Raw genomic sequence first — 18928 nt, 5'->3', positions numbered from 1 at the left:
TGGTTATTACAAGGATGCTCTCTATATTGTATAGTGGTTTCTAAGATGCTGTTTGTATTGTAATTGTATGTCAGTCACTAGAATGTTCTTTAGAGCCTAATAAGTACATGTTTAAAGGATCACTAGAAGACATGTATCTGATACTCATTCCTGAAATAAGATATCCAATCATATTACAGAGGAGAGATGTACTACTGACCACTGATCATTCTCTTCACCAAGATAGCAGGGCTTCTTCATCTCATATTGACCAAGTCTCCTAAATATCCATAAGTCTATGCCAAGTAAGGATCTCTGTTGTATTGTGATCACTTTGATGTTCTCTGTATTGTATGGCAGTCACTAGGATGCTATCTGGATTTTACGGCAGTCACTGGAATGCTCTCTGTATTGTATGGTAGTCCCAAGGATGTTCTCTATATTGTACGGCGGTCACTAGAATGTTGTCTAGTATATTACTGGGCTCTCTGGAGCTAGCATCATTTTGCTGTGTATGCTCCTTGGGGGCGGTCCATTCGGTACATGAGGTTTTTTGCTAATATTTTTTTCATGTAAACTTTTAGATTACAATAATCCTAAAGATGAAGAGATAAAGAAGATTTTAGCTAAGTATTTATTGGTTGACATTTTTATTTTATTGGGGACCACTTTTACCGGACACTATTGTGTAGTTATACAACTGCTAGCATGCGATAACAGTCATGGAGTCAGAGTACCAGGACTGTCCCAGTGCTTTTGAACGTTGGGTCGGTAATAGTGATGGGTCACAATCATTATTTTGGGCCCCCAGAAGACTGAACCCGTTGCTGAACAGGCTGTAAGGTGAGGGGGAACTTTTTAAAACATTCTGTGGCCGGGTCCCTGCACTTACCAGCCGCTGCACATGTGCGAGGGCCATCTTTAAATGTACTCCAGCACCGGGAGGCTTAACACCCGTCGCCGGATGGGTTAAAGCACCGGCGCTAGGCGCTGCATGAATAAAGTACTGGTTTCAATCATTTATTTAAATTAAAATGTATTTTAAAAGTGTGCACTGCAGCACTGGAAAGGGAATACCCAGCACTGCAGCATGGAATGGATTAAAGGTTTTTTCAATAAATAAATAAAAAAATGTAAATGTGTAGGCGTTGCAGCGCCAGTAATGAACTGGCGTACAGTGCTGAAAGGGTTAACTCCCGGTGCTAGGAAGTTTGCTGTGTTAATGTTTAAATGTAAAATGTATATAAACTGAATGTGTATGTGTGTAAAGTAATAAAACGGCACTTACCTGTCCTTGGTGGTCCAGAGGGGGCTGCAGGAGTAACCCTGGATCCTTCACCGCCCGGTAGCCAGCTTCAGTGGCTAAGCCGCATGCTGGAGCTCAAAGAGCTCAGCTAGCGGCAGGGCAGGCGCTGCTTCCCTGGGGCCTGACCTCTCTTCCTCTGGTACTATTTCTGGCCAGGGGGAGAGCCAGACTCCGATACAGGGTCCCTGGAGATAGGTTTAGCTGGGAGATTTAAAAGATAAATCTCTCGCCCCCAGACAGACAGACACCAGGGGAGGAGAGTGGGCTGAGCCCCCCTCTCCCTGGCAGCTCGTGGATAGGGGGTAACTACACTCCTCCCTGCCACTAGCTTCAATGTTAAAAGGTATTTTAACATTGAAAAAACATTGAAGGGCTGATTCACGTGCAGGCTGCATGAATCAGTCCAGATTGGTTAAAGGGGCAGGAGGCTGGATTACCTCCTGCCAAGCTAGTGTGCAAATCTGTATAAAAAGAGCCCTGTGTTACACTGAAATATATTATTCCATCTGTACCTTTCTGGATGCAACTAGTTCCTTCAACTAGTGAATGTAACTGTCCTTTTCAGGACTTCCTGAGCTAATAAACATCAACTGCTTAAGGAACCTGCTTTGATGCCTACTTACCTGCTATAATTCCTGTGACCTACAGATTAGACAAATCTAATCCGTTATCCGGCTGTTCTGAAGTTGGGACCCAGTGTCCAGTGCCAACGCTCTGCCCGCTACCTTGCAGCTCTGACCAGTGTGATAGGCCAGAGGGAACCATCCACAGCACCCTGATCTGTAGGCAAGAGGTCAGGGGTACCAGTCCAGGTGCCCAGCAAGGGGGTACACTAGCAGCGAGAGTTACCCAGAAGGATGCGGTTGTAGGTGCCGCAAAGGAGTCTAGTGGTGGCAGCAGCATAAACCCCTCCTACTGTGGATACAGGGCACATTTGGGATAGAGAAAAGGGGACGGTGGCAAGGCAAACCCAACTGGTTCCCAGCAGCTCAACAGACAGGGTGGCATAGGCGGTCCATCATGTCACACACTCAATTATTATTTATGTAAAAACACTTTAATTTGACAAGTAACTCACGTGCTTTAGGGGCCACAGCTCAGATACAATTTGAGATTTCAGCCCCCAAACCACAATTTGAAATATCCTGCCCTAAATCTCCCAGGCTTAGTGGAGCCAGAGCAGAGAGGGAGCCGAACTCCACCTCACCCTGAGAGGGCGTGAACAGGGGCAAGAAAGCCCCCGGCCACCAAAATCAGTGTAAAAAGTAAATTGCTTGAGCCCAACTGATCAACTGATCAATGATAAATTAGAGCCGAGTAAAGGGAGGGGTTTATCCACGACCAGCATGTTGTATATCTTTAATAACCATAAAAGAAGGGCTAGTAGCCCAAAAAGTGTATAACATTTGCACTACTCTTAAGAGTTAGTGGGCCTGATGCATGAAGGAAAGTAAAACAAAAAAATAAGTAACTTTGCACCTTGGTAAAAACAATGTTGCATTGGAGTGGAGGCAAATTTAAAATGTAATGGCAGATTTATAGTTGGGGAAGAGCATCTTCTAGATCAACTTTAAATTTGAGTGTACAAATTAAGCTATCAAGTATTTGTGTGATACATGAAAAAAGCAGCCAGTATTTATGTCATGTGCAAAATAATAAACTAATTTGCACCCCTTGCATTGTAACATGGTTTTGTCCAGGAAAAAACTGGATTGTGCCCAATGTGCGTTTGTTTCAGAACGCACCTAATTCCGGTCTGCGCACAACCGAATTCAACAAGGGCCTAATCTGGAGATACGTCTGGTGATGAATACGGGTCTAGGTCCGCTCTGCTCTACTAGAGATGACACTGTAGGATGCATCCAATACATATGGGGAATATGAAGTCCCAGCAGAACGCACAGAAAAAAAAGTCAATTAATGTCACCTGTTAATAATAAAGGTATTAACGACAGAACAGTTAAAAAAATATATATTTTTTATTAGCTTTTTTTCCCCATGAAATACATTTATTAGAAATGTTCTTAATGTCTACTGAACATAAAATACATTTTTACAGTTTCTCCTGTTTGCAGACACATGTTATAGCATGGTAACGAGACTGTTATCACTAGTACCCAGGACTTAGACTAGCCCAGTAGCTGGAGCAAAAGATACTTCTGAAAACAAGTATGTGAGAGACACCCAAAGCTTGCTTCGGTTGTGGCTGCATGCGCTCACTATTGATACTCCCTTACTGTAAATTGACTACAGCCGGCCAAACCGTAGTGACTGTAAGTTTATCAGAGTCTGTCAATTGGTCGTTTACAGAATTCTTGGCAGTATCCTGTAGCTCTAAACAAAACACTCTTCACCGCACCAAGCTTAACCCCAAATAGAATCAATTAAGAAATCTTCTTATTTCATCTTGGGGAGGTGCTCCTACACAGTATGGACATATCTTCAAAAAAAGGGGGGAAAAATTGGGGAAGGAATAAGGAAAATGTGTATAAAGGGCACTCTTTTACTAAACGTAATAGAATAAGTTACAGTTAAGATTTATATCTTTATTACATGAATTCAATTAGCGAAATATTAAAAACACTTGGTGAATGAATATACTGACCAATAACACTGGGTGAACATTCTGTTAAGAAGTAGTAATACTACTGTGCTGTCTCACTATATTTATACTAACATAAATTTTAACACATTAGTATAAAAATGTTATCACGTTCACTATATACATCTGTTGTTCATAATATGAATAGACATAGAGGTCCCATTGAATATGAAATCAAAACCTTGGTCCTGGTATGTTAGTGTATGTTGACAATAGGACACTATGTATATTATCCTACTACTCTATGTACATCCTTTCAGAGCCTGTGTATTGGCTCCTGGTAGTGAATCGCTAGTTAACCCAATAGGCTGAATGGTTCAACTGTTACAGTATAATGATATATATATATTTTCACCTCCATTGACTTCTATCCAATGTTATATATTTGACTAGATGCCAGGAATCACCTAACAAATAGTATTCATATAACTGCAATTCATCTGCTTATGGATGTACACTGATATAAAAAATATCTAATAGCGTGAGATGCTTGTGTTATTATGAGCTCCCTCAGACAGACTAAAGTAATGTCAAGCCTGAACCCTATAGGTTAATATAATAGAGTGCTAAGGTAACCTCAAAACATAACATTAGACTGTTATCATCACATAAGCCGCTCGAGATTCATCCAGTATTGTGATATTAGGTGTGCCTCATTGGCTATATCCCTTTCTCCTTCAGCTATGCTGCTATTGAATTTACTCTAATGAGCCCATAGGCAGCTGTGCTGGTAACTCGTTGCGGCGTGGGTTACTACCCACTATAATCATCTCTCCCAAATTATCCGAGAGGAGTGTTTATGTGGGGCTCAATATTGAATATTTATTTAGTATAATTGTGTTATCTGTTGTAAGGCTCAGTACTCGCTCAGGGTTATAAGTATCAGATAGCGTGAGATACTGTTTGATATTCTAGACTCTCTCATTCAGATTTAGATGATATATAGCGTGTCCCCTTATGTCCCTTTCTCCTTCAATTAAGCTGCTATAAGGTTTGCTATAATAAGCCCATTGATAGCTATACTGGAGACTCGTTACGGCTTTGGTTATTTCACATTATAGTCATCTCTCCCACGCTGTCTGAGTGGAGTGTTATGCAGAACTCAGTGTCTCTTTGTTATAGTGGTGTTGTCTGATATAACACTCAAATCTTGCTCAAGGTTTAAAAGACCTCCTAATGGAGTCTATCCCATTCTATGGGCTAATCCATTCAGGAGTATTCTTAACTCTATGGCAAGCCCATTCAACACCTGCATAGAGTATTATCTAGCTATCGTGGCTATCTATTCAATCAGTCTCACTGAGTCTGTCTAAGATACTATGCTGCATAACCCTGCTAATATCAATGAGGGAGAGCTAGTTGTAGGCTTATAACAGATTGTGATTAGAACGTGTAAAAACAGTGAGCTCAGCTAAACGCCAACGCGCGTTTCGCTAAGAGCTTTATCAAGGCAACCCGATGTAGGGCAGCAATAGGCTATTTAAGCGTGTGACCACGCCCCTGAATGACGTTACATCTGTTCCCAATCGATGCTCCGTTCGCACTCGAGCCAATCAGAGATGGTTCCTCCTATCATGTGATCCAGCTCAGGAACAAACCCCTGAACTGGCCTTATTCTAAACAGAGTAACTATAGTATCCATCTAACAGTAAACTGGTATCATTCATCTCTTATAATACCTACACATCTATTCGTAATAAGTATAACATGTAGCACAATACGTATACTGTCTTTATTTGTCTATTGAAATGTAAATAAAGAACCTAAAGTCTCTAGGGTAAGTATTATAAGCCATATATTTAATACATTAATCATAGTGATCTCTTCAAGTACATGTATATAGGTATAAGGATCCCTGGGTATGTAGAATGAATAGGTGTCACATTAGAGCTTTAATTCATCTTTCTAACAGGTAAGTATAAGTGTGTCAACTAACTCCAACAAACGCTACTAATTATCAAAGTGAATATGTGTCACGGACGGCTAAAAAGTACATAGAGAAATATATAGTGATTAACTACAAAGGGAGCCAACATGATATTGTCCCTAGGCCTGAAAGTGAGCATATATACATAAGTTGCTCTAGAGTAATGTTGATTAATTACATAACTAGAAATAAACCACTTAAATGGTGTGAGCTGTATGAGGTATTATATTAAATATACCATATAAAAGTGAAAATATAAAAGATATTTATTCTATAAAAGTGATAAATCCTAAACCAACAATAACCAAAAGAAAAACAAAACAAAAAGTGAAAATTCAGATCTAGCCAAATAGCTACATAGGCTAGTAATAATAACCACTATGTCTATTATAAAAAAAATAATAAACCATGGTTATCAACACTCGAAATATTTGTGACTAGTATGTTGTAACATAGTGAAAATAATCCTTAATCTCCCTATATTTAACCTATTATTCTATTATTGTAAGTACCTCAAAACTCTGATCTTTTTGATGCTATACCCTTTCCACTCCTCCTCTGGGACTAGCCCTACTAGGAGCCTACATTGTGTTACCGCATTAAATAACAAAAAATGGCCATTCACCTATATACAATAGGATCAACTAGGGTTTAAGTTGTTAGCCCTTAATATATTCATATCTGAACTTGTTGTCTAATAATATATGTGAAGTTATAGTATTGTATGCTTAGAAATCGGTTACTATCTCAGTCGTGTGTTATTACCGATTTATTGTATACTGAGTAATCAGTTAGGTAAAGCCCCTATAAATATTTTTGTCAATTTTGTATAATGGTAAGAGACTTTTATATAGGTTGAAATACCTGTAACATATCGTTTACATTGTTAGGTTAAATTTATATAGGTCAATTAGGTAAAGACCATGTAATTACTATTGTCATTAAGGCCGTGGGGGATTAGACTCCCCATGAGAAATATTTTCTTAGTCTCATGTTTGAGGAGCTCTGTATGTATGTCTCCTCCTCTGAGACCTAGATTAACCTGTTCCATAGCGAAAACTGTCAAGAATCTCGGATCACTATTATGAAATTTGTAGAAGTGTCTAGCTACTGTGGATAATGGCCTCATGTTGGTCTTATCCTTGCCTGCATTCCTAATGTTACCAACATGTTCAAGGATCCTCCTTTTAAATGGCCTACTGGTCATCCCTATATACCGTAATTTGCATGTACAAACTAAACAGTATATTACATTGCATGTATTGCAATTTAATTTATGTTAGTATAAATATAGTGAGACAGCACAGTAGTATTACTACTTCTTAACAGAATGTTCACCCAGTGTTATTGGTCAGTATATTCATTCACCAAGTGTTTTTAATATTTCGCTAATTGAATTCATGTAATAAAGATATAAATCTTAACTGTAACTTATTCTATTACGTTTAGTAAAGGAGTGCCCTTTATACACATTTTCCTTATCCCTTCCCCCATCTTTCCCCCCTTTTTTTGAAGACAGTATCCTGTAGTAACACTTGTTTTAACACTTCTATTAACGCTTGTACTAACACTTGCATTAACGCTTGTATTTACACTTGCAATAACACTTATATTAACGCTTGTGTGAAGGTACCGGGTTTTCTGGCCCAATTCTATCCACTTCACACTTTCTGGCCACCCAGGGGCGCCTTACTATGCCAGGGAAGCCTACCCCAGTACCTTATTAGGTTCATATAGTCACTCTGGCAAATGCAGTTAGAAAGAAAAACAATATATTTATTGTAATAAAAACAATCACTACAATATTATATACAAACAGTAAATAAATGCCAGGCAGGTTCACCACATTATCTGTCCCTTACACCACTAGCATAAGGAGTTACAGTCACCTGTCCTGACTTGATGACCCATGGATCTGCCGATATATTCCACTGTAATCTAAAAACCAGCCCCCCTGCAGCTTCCAGCCATCAATTCTCAGAATGAATAACACCCCCCCCCCTAAAGTGGCTTCTTATATCTAGGGTCCAATTCCCAAAGTGTCCATTATCGGAATATTTGGCCTTGCTTTTTGGTCTCCTAATTGATAACGGAAGTAAGATCCATGCAAAAGGATTTTCATGATATATCCCTATTTTTGATTCACACATATATCTATATATTTTTTCCTTATACAAATCATGCATGTATTCGCTTTCTGGATTTCTATTTTGTTTCTCTAATACTCTCACTGTATACCCTATGGAGTGATATCCCCAAGTATATACATTGTACTTACCATCGTTGACATTGTACAAATAGCATAGGAACCGGTTCTATTGTGCAATAGCCTAAGGATTGGTTGTATTCGTGCTTATTTATATGCATGATAAATGAAAAAATAGGATTTGGCGAATCTAGCCGAGCCATGTATGTCTCTATTTAGTGATATCTTTCACAGTTATGTGATTTTATATTATATGTTATATGTTATATAGGAATAAATTTGTATTACATTTGTATCATTGACTTATTCTATCCCACCTTAAGGGAACAAGTAATACCATAATTATAGGTTTATCCAGCGCTTGACACTTTTGTATATTTCTGGTTTTAAAACGGTCTGGTGAACCGTGGTTCAAGCTGCAGGATCACCTATAATATACATTGTATTTAGAATTTTAATCAAGTACTGTGAGCGCCGGGGAGGTCCCAGAAGGAACCATACATTCAGCATTTGTGACAGCCTAATAATTATAATTCATATTTTTCGGCTGTGTTTCAACTCTCATCCACGTTTATAGTTCTTAACTGTCAATAAATTACTATTCATAAAGTACATGGTTCTCAACCATCACTTTGTAATGGGCGGAACCCATCCCAAAATTTGCGCAAGCATTTCTAAATAGATGATATGAATAGTAGTCTTGAGTCATACGTGACATGACATAGAGATTCGAGGACCAGAGATTTACTCAGTGATTATCACTTGCACATGTAGAGGGACCAATAATGTAGAGGGACCAATGATTGTTATTTATTGTTAGTTGTTAGTGCTTTTTCAATATCCACATAAATATTTCTAACTATTGTCCAATTATTATTTACGTAACATATAGTTCTCAGTCATCATTTTGTATTATACGCAGTCTATCCTGGAGATTACATAGACATCACCGATTAGATAATATGAATGAAGATCCCACCTCCCATCTCCGTCTCCCCTCTCTGTCTTGCCTTACACTGGCTCCCCTTCCCCTACAGGATCCTTTTCAAACTTCTCACCACCACTTACAAAGCTCTCTCCCAGTCTACTGCCCTCTATATCTCTAACCTTCTCACCATTCACACCCCTGCCCGCTCCCTGCGCTCGGCCAATGACCGTCGCCTCTCCTCCACTCTGATCACCTCTTCCCACTCCAGAATCCAAGACTTCTCCCGAGCTGCTCCCCTCCACTGGAACGACCTCCCTCGCTCCATCCGTCTCTCACCCAGTCTGTGCTCCTTCAAACGGGCACTTAAAACTCACCTGTTCCTCAAAGCATACAAACCATCCACTTAACACTTACCTTGTTGCTCCTTCGCTAACCTCCTTCTCTCGTTCTCCCCTCTCTCCACCAGCCCCGCCTTTCTCTCCCTTACTTTGATGGCTCCCTCTTGTGCCTGTTTGTCCACCCTCCCTTAGGATGTGAGCTCGTATGAGCAGGGCCCCTCTCCCCTCCTGTCTCCCTACCTACTCTTCTGCTCCATCTTCGCCCATATGTCTGCCCGGAGTTCTGAAGTATTGGTACTTTGTGTTTATTGCTCTGTACTATGTCATCCTGTATGTTCTCCTGTTTGTATTATGTTCGGCGCTGTGGAAACCTTGTAGTGCCTAACAAATAAATGATAATAATAATAATCCCAGGTTACTGTTATCTTTCGTATGTAGATATGTAGACATAGTATGTGGATATAGATCTTATAGTTTTTGCCCTTATGACCCTTATAGTCTGGGTGTATTGATATGATTGAAGTGCATACGGGATCATCACATATAATTCATGCTATGTTGTCCCGTCATTTAGTAATCTAAATATATTATAATCTAATATGGGCAACATCAGTCATAGATGTCTAAATATTATATGTAGCAAATTCCAAAGCTGACTCTCAAATTAAACGCACAGACATGCAGATACCTTGTTGTTGATTTGTTAATACTTCTCCAGTTACCACCCGGCTCTTGTCCCCATAAATATTTATAACTGTTATCCGATTGTTATTCATAGAACATACAGTTCTCAATCATCATTTGGTGACCTAGTTATCCTTGGTTAGCTAATACGGATGGAGATCCCGAGTTTCTATTGACTTTCGTATACAAACATGAGTCTCGTAATTTTTTGCCCTTATAACATTTATAATTTGAGTGTATTAGTATAGTTAAAGTGCATACGGGATCGTCACATATAGTTCCTGCTGGAATATCCCATTATTTGTTAGTCTAGAGATATAATGATCCAGTATGAGCAGCGTTGATCATAGATGTTTAAATGTTTTAATGTGTGTAGCAGTTTTAAAATGACTCTCAACTACGCGCACAGACATACGATTTATCAATCCTGATAAAGCTGCAGCATTCTAAAGATTATCACAAACGCTGCACATGAAGATTCCTCAAAGGCTAATATGCAATCAAATTCTATAATGTCTCCTGATGTTATAAACTAGACTAGAGCGGATATTCATGCGGGAAGGCTATTAAGCATTTTCATTGTGAATTTTCGAAATATAGTTTTTATTAGTATCAAAATATATCCAAATATAATCTGTCCTCACAGTTTATATAAAATAAATAGCTTGGTTAAGTAACCTCCAGGTATAATGATTTTACTGCAGCTTAGTATGAGAGAAACTCCCTAGCGAACTTGGCACACAGACTCCTTCTAAAACCTGATGTACGTTTCGCTAATTGCTTCTACTTGGAGGCAACCCGTGTGTTATTCGGGCTGATTATTTAAATGTCTGTCCACCAATGAATACTATTAGATGTGATTGACATGGATTACACCCAATGGGTTGAAATTTCTATGTAATTAACGCAGACTTCCACTGTTAAAAGATATCACTTGATATTTTTCATAAAGATCCCAGATCAACGACCGTAGGGGACATATAAAAGAAATTCATGAAATTTAACACAATGTATTCCATAGGTAAGTATTGTATACACGTTTCAAATACTATAACCAATATCTCTTATGTCTCATATATATGGACATTTCTGTATTATTCTGTCAAGGGTCAAATTGACAGCAGAAAGAGAAAACAATAGAATTTCAAAATGAATTCGGTTTGATATCATATATCTGATGCGACATTTAATAAATTATCTTGGAAATTAATAAATAAATTTCAGGATGAATATATTGTGACAAAATATTTTTATGTATTTGCAATATCTTAGCATGTTATGTGCATGTGTATAATTAAATATATATCTGAAATTTGTGACAGGAGGTCCCAAAATGAAAAATACTCCTAATAGTTCATCAACTGTCAAAAAGTGATGTGAGATAATGGTAAATGTAAAGATGTTGTAATAACTTCCTCTATACTAATAAAAATGTTATTGTCTTTTCGACATGATGGTGTGTGTTTATTCCATTAGAAAGTGACATAAATATACACAAAGTGGGTGAAAAAAGGAGAGAGAAAAAAATGGGAGAAACCTAATAAAATAAAGTGAACAAAACATAAATGTGAGAGGATGTCACAATGACAATGTGTGAAAAGTGAAAATAAAATACATATTTACAAGTGATTAACAGTAAGTACATTGACAAAACCACTGGAGGAATATATAGAAAAATAAAATGTGACTCGAAATAAAGTAGTGTCTAATGCAGTGGTTCCCAAACTTTTTCAGTTCGCGGCTCCCTTAGAGTCTCCATAATTTTTTCAAGGAACCCCTCCAAAATGTTTATATATTTTTTTCAATTATATTTCTGTCATAGGATAATTTACAGCTAACTCACACTGTGCCCTCCTTCATCTCCACATACTCTGTGCCCTCCTTCATCTCCACACACTCTATGGCCCCTTCATCCACACACTCTGTGCCCCCTGCATCCACACACTCTGTGCCCCCTGCATCCACACACTCTGTGCCCCCTTCATAAACACACGCTGTGCCCCCTGCATCCACACACTCTGTGCCCCCTTCATAAACACACTCTGTGCCCCCTTCATAAACACACTCTGTGCCCCCTTCATAAATACACTTTGTGCACCCTTCATCCACACACTCTGTGCTCCCTTCATCCACACACTCTGTGCTCCCTTCATCCACACACTCTGTGCTCCCTTCATCCACACACTCTGTGCCCCTGCATCCACACACTCTGTGCCCCTGCATCCACACACTCTGTGCCCCCTTCATAAACACACTCTGTGCCCCCTGCATCCACACACTCAGTGCCCCTCTGCATCCACACACTCTGTGCCCCTCTGCATCCACACACTCTGTGCCCCCTTCATAAACACACTCTGTGCCCCCTTCATAAACACACTCTGTGCCCCCTTCATAAATACACTTTGTGCACCCTTCATCCACACACTCTGTGCTCCCTTCATCCACACACTCTGTGCTCCCTTCATCCACACACTCTGTGCTCCCTTCATCCACACACTCTGTGCCCCTGCATCCACACACTCTGTGCCCCCTTCATAAACACACTCTGTGCCCCCTGCATCCACACACTCAGTGCCCCTCTGCATCCACACACTCTGTGCCCCTCTGCATCCACACACTCTGTGCCCCCTTCATAAACACACTCTGTGCCCCCTTCATAAATACACTTTGTGCACCCTTCATCCACACACTTTGTGCACCCTTCATCCACACACTCTGTGCTCCCTTCATCCACACACTCTGTGCTCCCTTCATCCACACACTCTGTGCTCCCTTCATCCACACACTCTGTGCTCCCTTCATCCACACACTCTGTGCCCCTGCATCCACACACTCTGTGCCCTTGCATCCACACACTCTGTGCCCCCTTCATAAACACACTCTGTGCCCCCTTCATCCACACACTCTGTGCCCCCTTCATCCACACACTCTGTGCCCCCTGCATCCACACACTCTGTGCCCCGGCATCCACACACTCTGTGCTCCCTGCATTCACATACTCTGTGCCCCCTTCATACACACACTCTGTGCCCCCTTCATACACACACTCTGTGCCCTCTGCATCCACTCCCTCTGCCCCCTATTCTCCCTCTGCCCCTTCTGCATCCTCCCTCTGCCCCCTCTGCATCCTTGCTCTGCCCCTTCCTTCATTCTTTTTCCCCTCCATTGCTGTTTCCTATTACCATTCCCCTCCGTTACCATACTTGACCATCTTTCTTCTATTTCTTCTGTCTTACCAATTCGGCGGTGCCTGGGACCCAGCATCCTCGTTCCTGCCGCTTGTCACTGAATGTCGGGCATGATGATGTCACGCCCGACATTCAGCGAGTAGGGAGGAGGATTCTGGGTCCCGGGCGCCACCGGATTGGTAAGTTTTTTTTCTTCTCCTCCTGGCCATGGCACCCCTGTGACAGTGCCGTGGCACCCCTGGGAGCACACACTTTGGGAACCAAGGGTCTAATGTATACATAATATATACACATGCTAAAGATAGAGCTGTACTGTATACATCTTTTTTGGTAAAGGAGAACAATTGTTGATGTACAAACCTTGAAAATTAAATTTTTTTAAAAAAATTCACAGATTCTTAATGTTACAGGTGAAGTGATCCAATATTGAATATATGGAGATGCATGTTAATTTAATTTCTGTTTTTAATTTTTTTTTTATTTTTTTATATATTTTTTGTTTTTTATTTTTTATGAAAATATTGATAACACATACTTCATGATTCTATTTTTATTTCTATTTCTGTTACTCTCTAGGTATTTGAAGGAAAATTGGGATTCAAATTAAATGGCCTAAGAGGCTACATATATTTAGTTTATAAAAATGCTGTATAATTGATGTTTTCATTTAGACCTATAGGGTACAATGCGTCCAGGAGAAAGATATATCTACTTTTATCCTTTAACATCTTCTGAAAGAGATTGCCACCTGGATTTCCTAAATTTGTTCTCATAATTCCAAAGATATTCACTCCTATCGGATTGGCATCATGTTGTTTCAAGAAATGTCTTGCTACGGAGGTTAAAGCTCTCAAGTTTTCCGTGAGTAAAAGAGAGTACTTCTATTTTTGTATTTGGCTGTTTTATATGCTGAGTGTACGGCTATAGCCTCTTTCCATTAATCTATGTGTTAGTTCTTCAGCTCTTTTTTCAAAGGTAACGTCATCTGAACAGTTTATGCATGCTCTAAGAAACTCACCTTTTGGTAGAGCTTTGATTGTGTATTGTAAATTAAAACTTTGACTATGGAGAAGACTGTTCGTTGCTGCATCCTTACGATACAGATCAGTTTCTATTTTTTTATTAAAATGGATAAATCCAAGAAATGTATTGAATTTTTGCTCGACTCATAAGTTAATTTGAGATTAAACGTGTTTCTGTTTAAGAGATAAATAGATTCTTCCAATAATGCTGTGGGCCCATCCCACAATATGAGAATGTCATCTATATAGCGGATCCACAACCACATACATACATTTCGTAAACTTGACATTTTTATCGTTGAAGACCCAAAGATCTTCCCACCAACCCAAATAAAGGTTTGCGTATGTCGGGGCACAAGTTGTGCCCATCGCTGTGCCTCTTAGTTGCATATAAAATTGATTATTGAATATGAAATAATTGTTTCTCAGAACAAAGTTTAATAGTTCCACAATAAAATGATTCATCTCATTATCGTAATTAGTCTTTAATTAGTATTAGTATAATTAGTATTCAACTGCCTCCACACCAGTATCATGTGGAATACTGGTGTGGCGCGACTCCACATCACATGTTACCAACAAGGTCTCTGTGTTTGTTGCAATATCTTCAAGTTTCTTTAGTACATCTGCAGTATCTTGCACAATTGACGGTAACGCTGTAACATAATTTAACATATTTGTCCAGCTAGAATGCAAAGGTTAAAAATTATTTAGTGGGCTCTGTGTTCAGTCACACAACTATGTTGGTCAAAGGGCTGTTGTCTTGTGTTAGTTGTGTAGAGGGTGGTAATAGGGTAACCAAGGGAGATTAAGAGGGTGGTTGAGGAATAATTTAAGCTTTTCTGAAGAGGTGGGTTTTCAGAGAACTCTTGAAGGTTTGAAGACTAGAGGAAAGTTTTATTGTGCAAGGGAGTGAATTGTACAAGATAAGTGCAGCACGACAAAAGTCCTGTAACCGGGAATGAGAGGATGTGATGAGAGTGGAAGAGAGACGCAGATCTTGTGCAGAATGAAGGTGTCGAGTCAGGAGATATTTGAAACAACTGAGCAGATATATGTCGGTGCAATTTTGTTGAAGGTCTTGTATGTTAGTAGAATAATTTTATATTGGATTCGGTAATAAACAGGTAACCAATGTAGAGACTGACAGAGTGGTTCAACAGAGGAAGAATGATTAGCAAGGAAAATCAATCTAGCCGCTGCATTTAAAATAGATTGTAGGGGCTGGAGTCTAGTTTCCTGTGAAGACCAGTAAGGAGGGAATTGCAATAGACGATGCCGGAGATGATGAGTGCATGAATTAAAGTTTTTGCAATGTCTTGTGTGAGATTTGTACGTATTCTGGATTTTTTTTTTAGATGTATGCAGTATGATGTAAATATAGAGTTAATGTGGTGAACAAAGGATAGTTGTGAGTCAGGGATTACACCTAGGCAGGGAGTTTGCGGGTGGGGTTTATGGTAATGTTGTCAACAGAAATATAAATGTCAGGCAGGAAGCTTCTGTTGGTGGGTGGAATTATTATTAATTCTGTTTTTGAAAGATTGAGTTTGAGTTGGTGAGAAGACATCCAAGACGAAATGGCAGAAAGACAGTCAGTAACACAAGACAAAACAGATGATGAGAGATCAGGAGAGGAAATCCGAAGGAGCTTATTAGTTTTCCAAGAGAAGTGGTGCAGATAGAGAACAGCAGAGGACCTAGGACTGAGCCTTGTGGTACTCCAACTGGTATACGAAACAAAGGATAGCAGAGGGGCCAATGAATAACAGCTTCACTGCAATATTAACAATATACATATTTACAATGAGATACAATGTTCCCTTACCCACATGTAATTGGACACAGCAGTTGTACTCTGTTGAGCTGGGGAACAAAAGCAAGGGCTATAAAAAGTACTTGTTATTATCCACATTTTGGGAGAAACGAGGGACAGGCTGGTTAAGGTGTTTTCAAACTAATTTTGTTACAGCTTGTATTAATGCTTATGTGACAGGATGGACCGCCTATGCCACCCTGTCTGTTGTGTTGCTGGGGATCGGCTTGGCTTGCCTCACCACCACTCCCTTTCTTTCTCCTAAATGTGCCCTCTAACCGCAGTAGGAGGGGCTTTTGCTGCTGTCACCACTAGGCTCCTTAGCGGCACCTAGAACTGCGTCCTTCTGGGCAACTCTCGCTGCTAAGGTACCCCCTTGCTGGGCATCTGGCTGGTACACCTGATTTCTTGCCTTTAGATCAGGATTGCTGTGGATGGTTCCCCCGGCCTAACACACTGTCCAGAGCTGCAGGTAGCTGGCAAAGTGTTGGTACTAGACGCTGTGTCCAACCTCAGAACAGCCGGATAACAGATTAGATTGGTCTAATCTGTGGTCAAAGGAATTACAGCAGGTAAGTAGGTGTCAAGGCAAGTTCCTTAAGCAGTGATGTTTATTAGCTCAGAAAGTCCTAAAAAGGACCGTTACATACACTAGTTTCAGATACTATTGATAACCAGAAAGGTACAGATGGTATAATGATTCATGGTCAAGCAGTGCTCATTTTTATACAGTTTTGGACACAGCCTGGCTTTTCCAACCAGCCCCCAAGAAATCTAAAATATTTAATTCAAAGATTAACATCAGGATGTGAGATGTTCTTTAAACTTAGACTTCAAATGCAATTTATACTTCACAAAATGTACACTAATCTGTGATTTCCCACATCACGTGCTGTTTACATTGTTCAGACAGGTTCTAGGAGAAAAGGCCACTCAGGAAAGAAAGGTAGCGCCCGCCTGCAGTGTTTTCAGGCTAAACTAGTGTTGGTCACTTCACATGAAAGAGGTCTAATTAGCCTTAGTGAGAATCTCCCCTAGAAACGTTACAAAACCAAATCGTGACATACTGTCTCAGAAGTTACAAATCAAATTTCCTCCAACGTTTGCCCATTGTATCAGAAATCAGTCACATTGCTGATACAGAAAAATTACACAGTATCAAAAATCTATACATTTGCAATTATATAAATTGGTGCCTGCGCCACTAATTGAAATACATTTCTATAGTAAATTATTTCTACGTGATCCAGCAACAGCTTATATTAACACATGCATTAACGCTTGTATCTACGCTTGTATTAATACTTGTATTGATGCTTGTATTAACATTTTCATTAAAGCTTGTATTAACACTTGCATTAATGCTAATATATACATTTGCATTAGCGCTTGCATTAACGGTTATATTAACACTTGTATTTACGCTTACATTAATGTTTGCATTAATACTTGTATTAACACTTGTATCAACTCTTATATTAACACTTTTATTAACACTTGCACTAACGCTTATATTAACCATTGTATTAACGCTAATATATACACTTGCATTAGCGGTTATATTAACACTTGTATTTACGCTTACATTAATACTTGTATTAACACTTGTATTAAAGCTTGTATTTACAGGACTACAGGGCTAGTCTAAGTCCTGGGTACTAGTGATAACGGTCTTGTATGCACTGGTCAGTGTGTTAGGCCAGGGGGAACCATCCACAGCAACCCTGATCTGAAGGGCAGAGATCAGGTGTGCCAGCCCAGATGTGCCAGCGAGGGGGTACCCTAGCAGCGAGAGTTACCCAGAAGGACACAGTTCTAGGTGCCGCTAAGGAGCCTAGTGGTGGCAGCAGCAAAACAACCCCTCCTGCAGTTAGAGGGCGCATTTGGGAGAAAGAAAGGTGACGGCGGCAAGGCCAGCCCAGCCGGTCCCCAGCAACACACAGACAGGGTGGCATAGGAGGTCCCAGTAATCAACTAACAGCAGATCTGAAGATACATCTGTTGTTGAATACGGGTCTAGGTCCGCTCTGCTCTAACAGACAACACACTGCAGGGTACGTCCTATACATATGTGGAATATGAAGTCCCAGCAGAACGCACAGAAAAAAAAGTATTCATTTAATGTAATAATATAGTCATTAATGACAAAAAAATAATAATTCCCCCACCCCCATTTATCAGGATGTTATCAATGTCTGCTGTACATAAAATACATTGTTACAGTTGCTCCTGATTACAAACACATGTTCTAGCTGCATACACAGCCGTCATCACTAGTAATCAGATCTTACACCTGACCTGTAGCTGGTGCAAGTGATATGCCTGAAAAACACGTACCTGAGAGATGTCCAAATCTTGAGTTGGATGCGGCTGCGTGCACTGAACTTGGCACGTCCTTACTGTATAAACATCTACTACTTCCAACCATACAACACCAGCCATAAAATGTTATTATAATCTTACAATGTGAAGACACTTACTGTTCCAGGTATCCACAGACGGGACAGTTGATGTTTAGCACTTTCTCTATCGACCCCCACAAGAACAACGGAGATTATATCAATAGTCCCAGCACACAGGTCAGTCCCGGTTGCTATTTTAAGTTTGTAGAGTTTCATGTCTACAGTGATTCAGTCTTGTCCGATCAGAAGCACAAGAAAGCACTATATAAATATCAGGTGCACTTTGCTGGGTGTAACTTGGCTCAATCGAACAACACAGTCTGTAATTATAATGTACGTGTTTAAATTAGCAAAGAATGCTGCAAGTATAATTAAATATTTCTGTGTCTCTGTAGCCCCTTGTATTTCATTGCTATACATTGTGAAATATTAACACAATATCTGAAATTGTCTAGGAACATAACAAACATATAATGCTGTTTATTATACTGTAACCAGCAGAGTGATTGCAGCATTTAGGGAGAGATTTG

At 39.8% G+C, this 18928-nt stretch overlaps 1 protein-coding gene across 1 annotated transcript in view; it reads right to left on the bottom strand.

Moving 5' to 3' along the window:
• Positions 1-18633, bottom strand: part of LOC142140674 (polyunsaturated fatty acid lipoxygenase ALOX15B-like) — a 67378-nt gene extending 48745 nt beyond the window's left edge. The window contains exon 1 of the mRNA XM_075198444.1: positions 18477-18633. Within this exon, the coding sequence (XP_075054545.1) occupies positions 18477-18614 (138 nt within the window). The 5' untranslated portion in view covers positions 18615-18633. The remainder of the gene's footprint in view (positions 1-18476) is intronic.
• Between the last annotated feature and the right edge of the window lie 295 nt (positions 18634-18928).

This window comes from Mixophyes fleayi, chromosome 2 (assembly GCF_038048845.1).
Source record: "Mixophyes fleayi isolate aMixFle1 chromosome 2, aMixFle1.hap1, whole genome shotgun sequence".
NCBI classification, from domain to species: domain Eukaryota; kingdom Metazoa; phylum Chordata; class Amphibia; order Anura; family Limnodynastidae; genus Mixophyes; species Mixophyes fleayi.
Note: the sequence above shows the minus strand (reverse complement) of the source record. Positions and strands in the feature narration are given on the sequence as shown.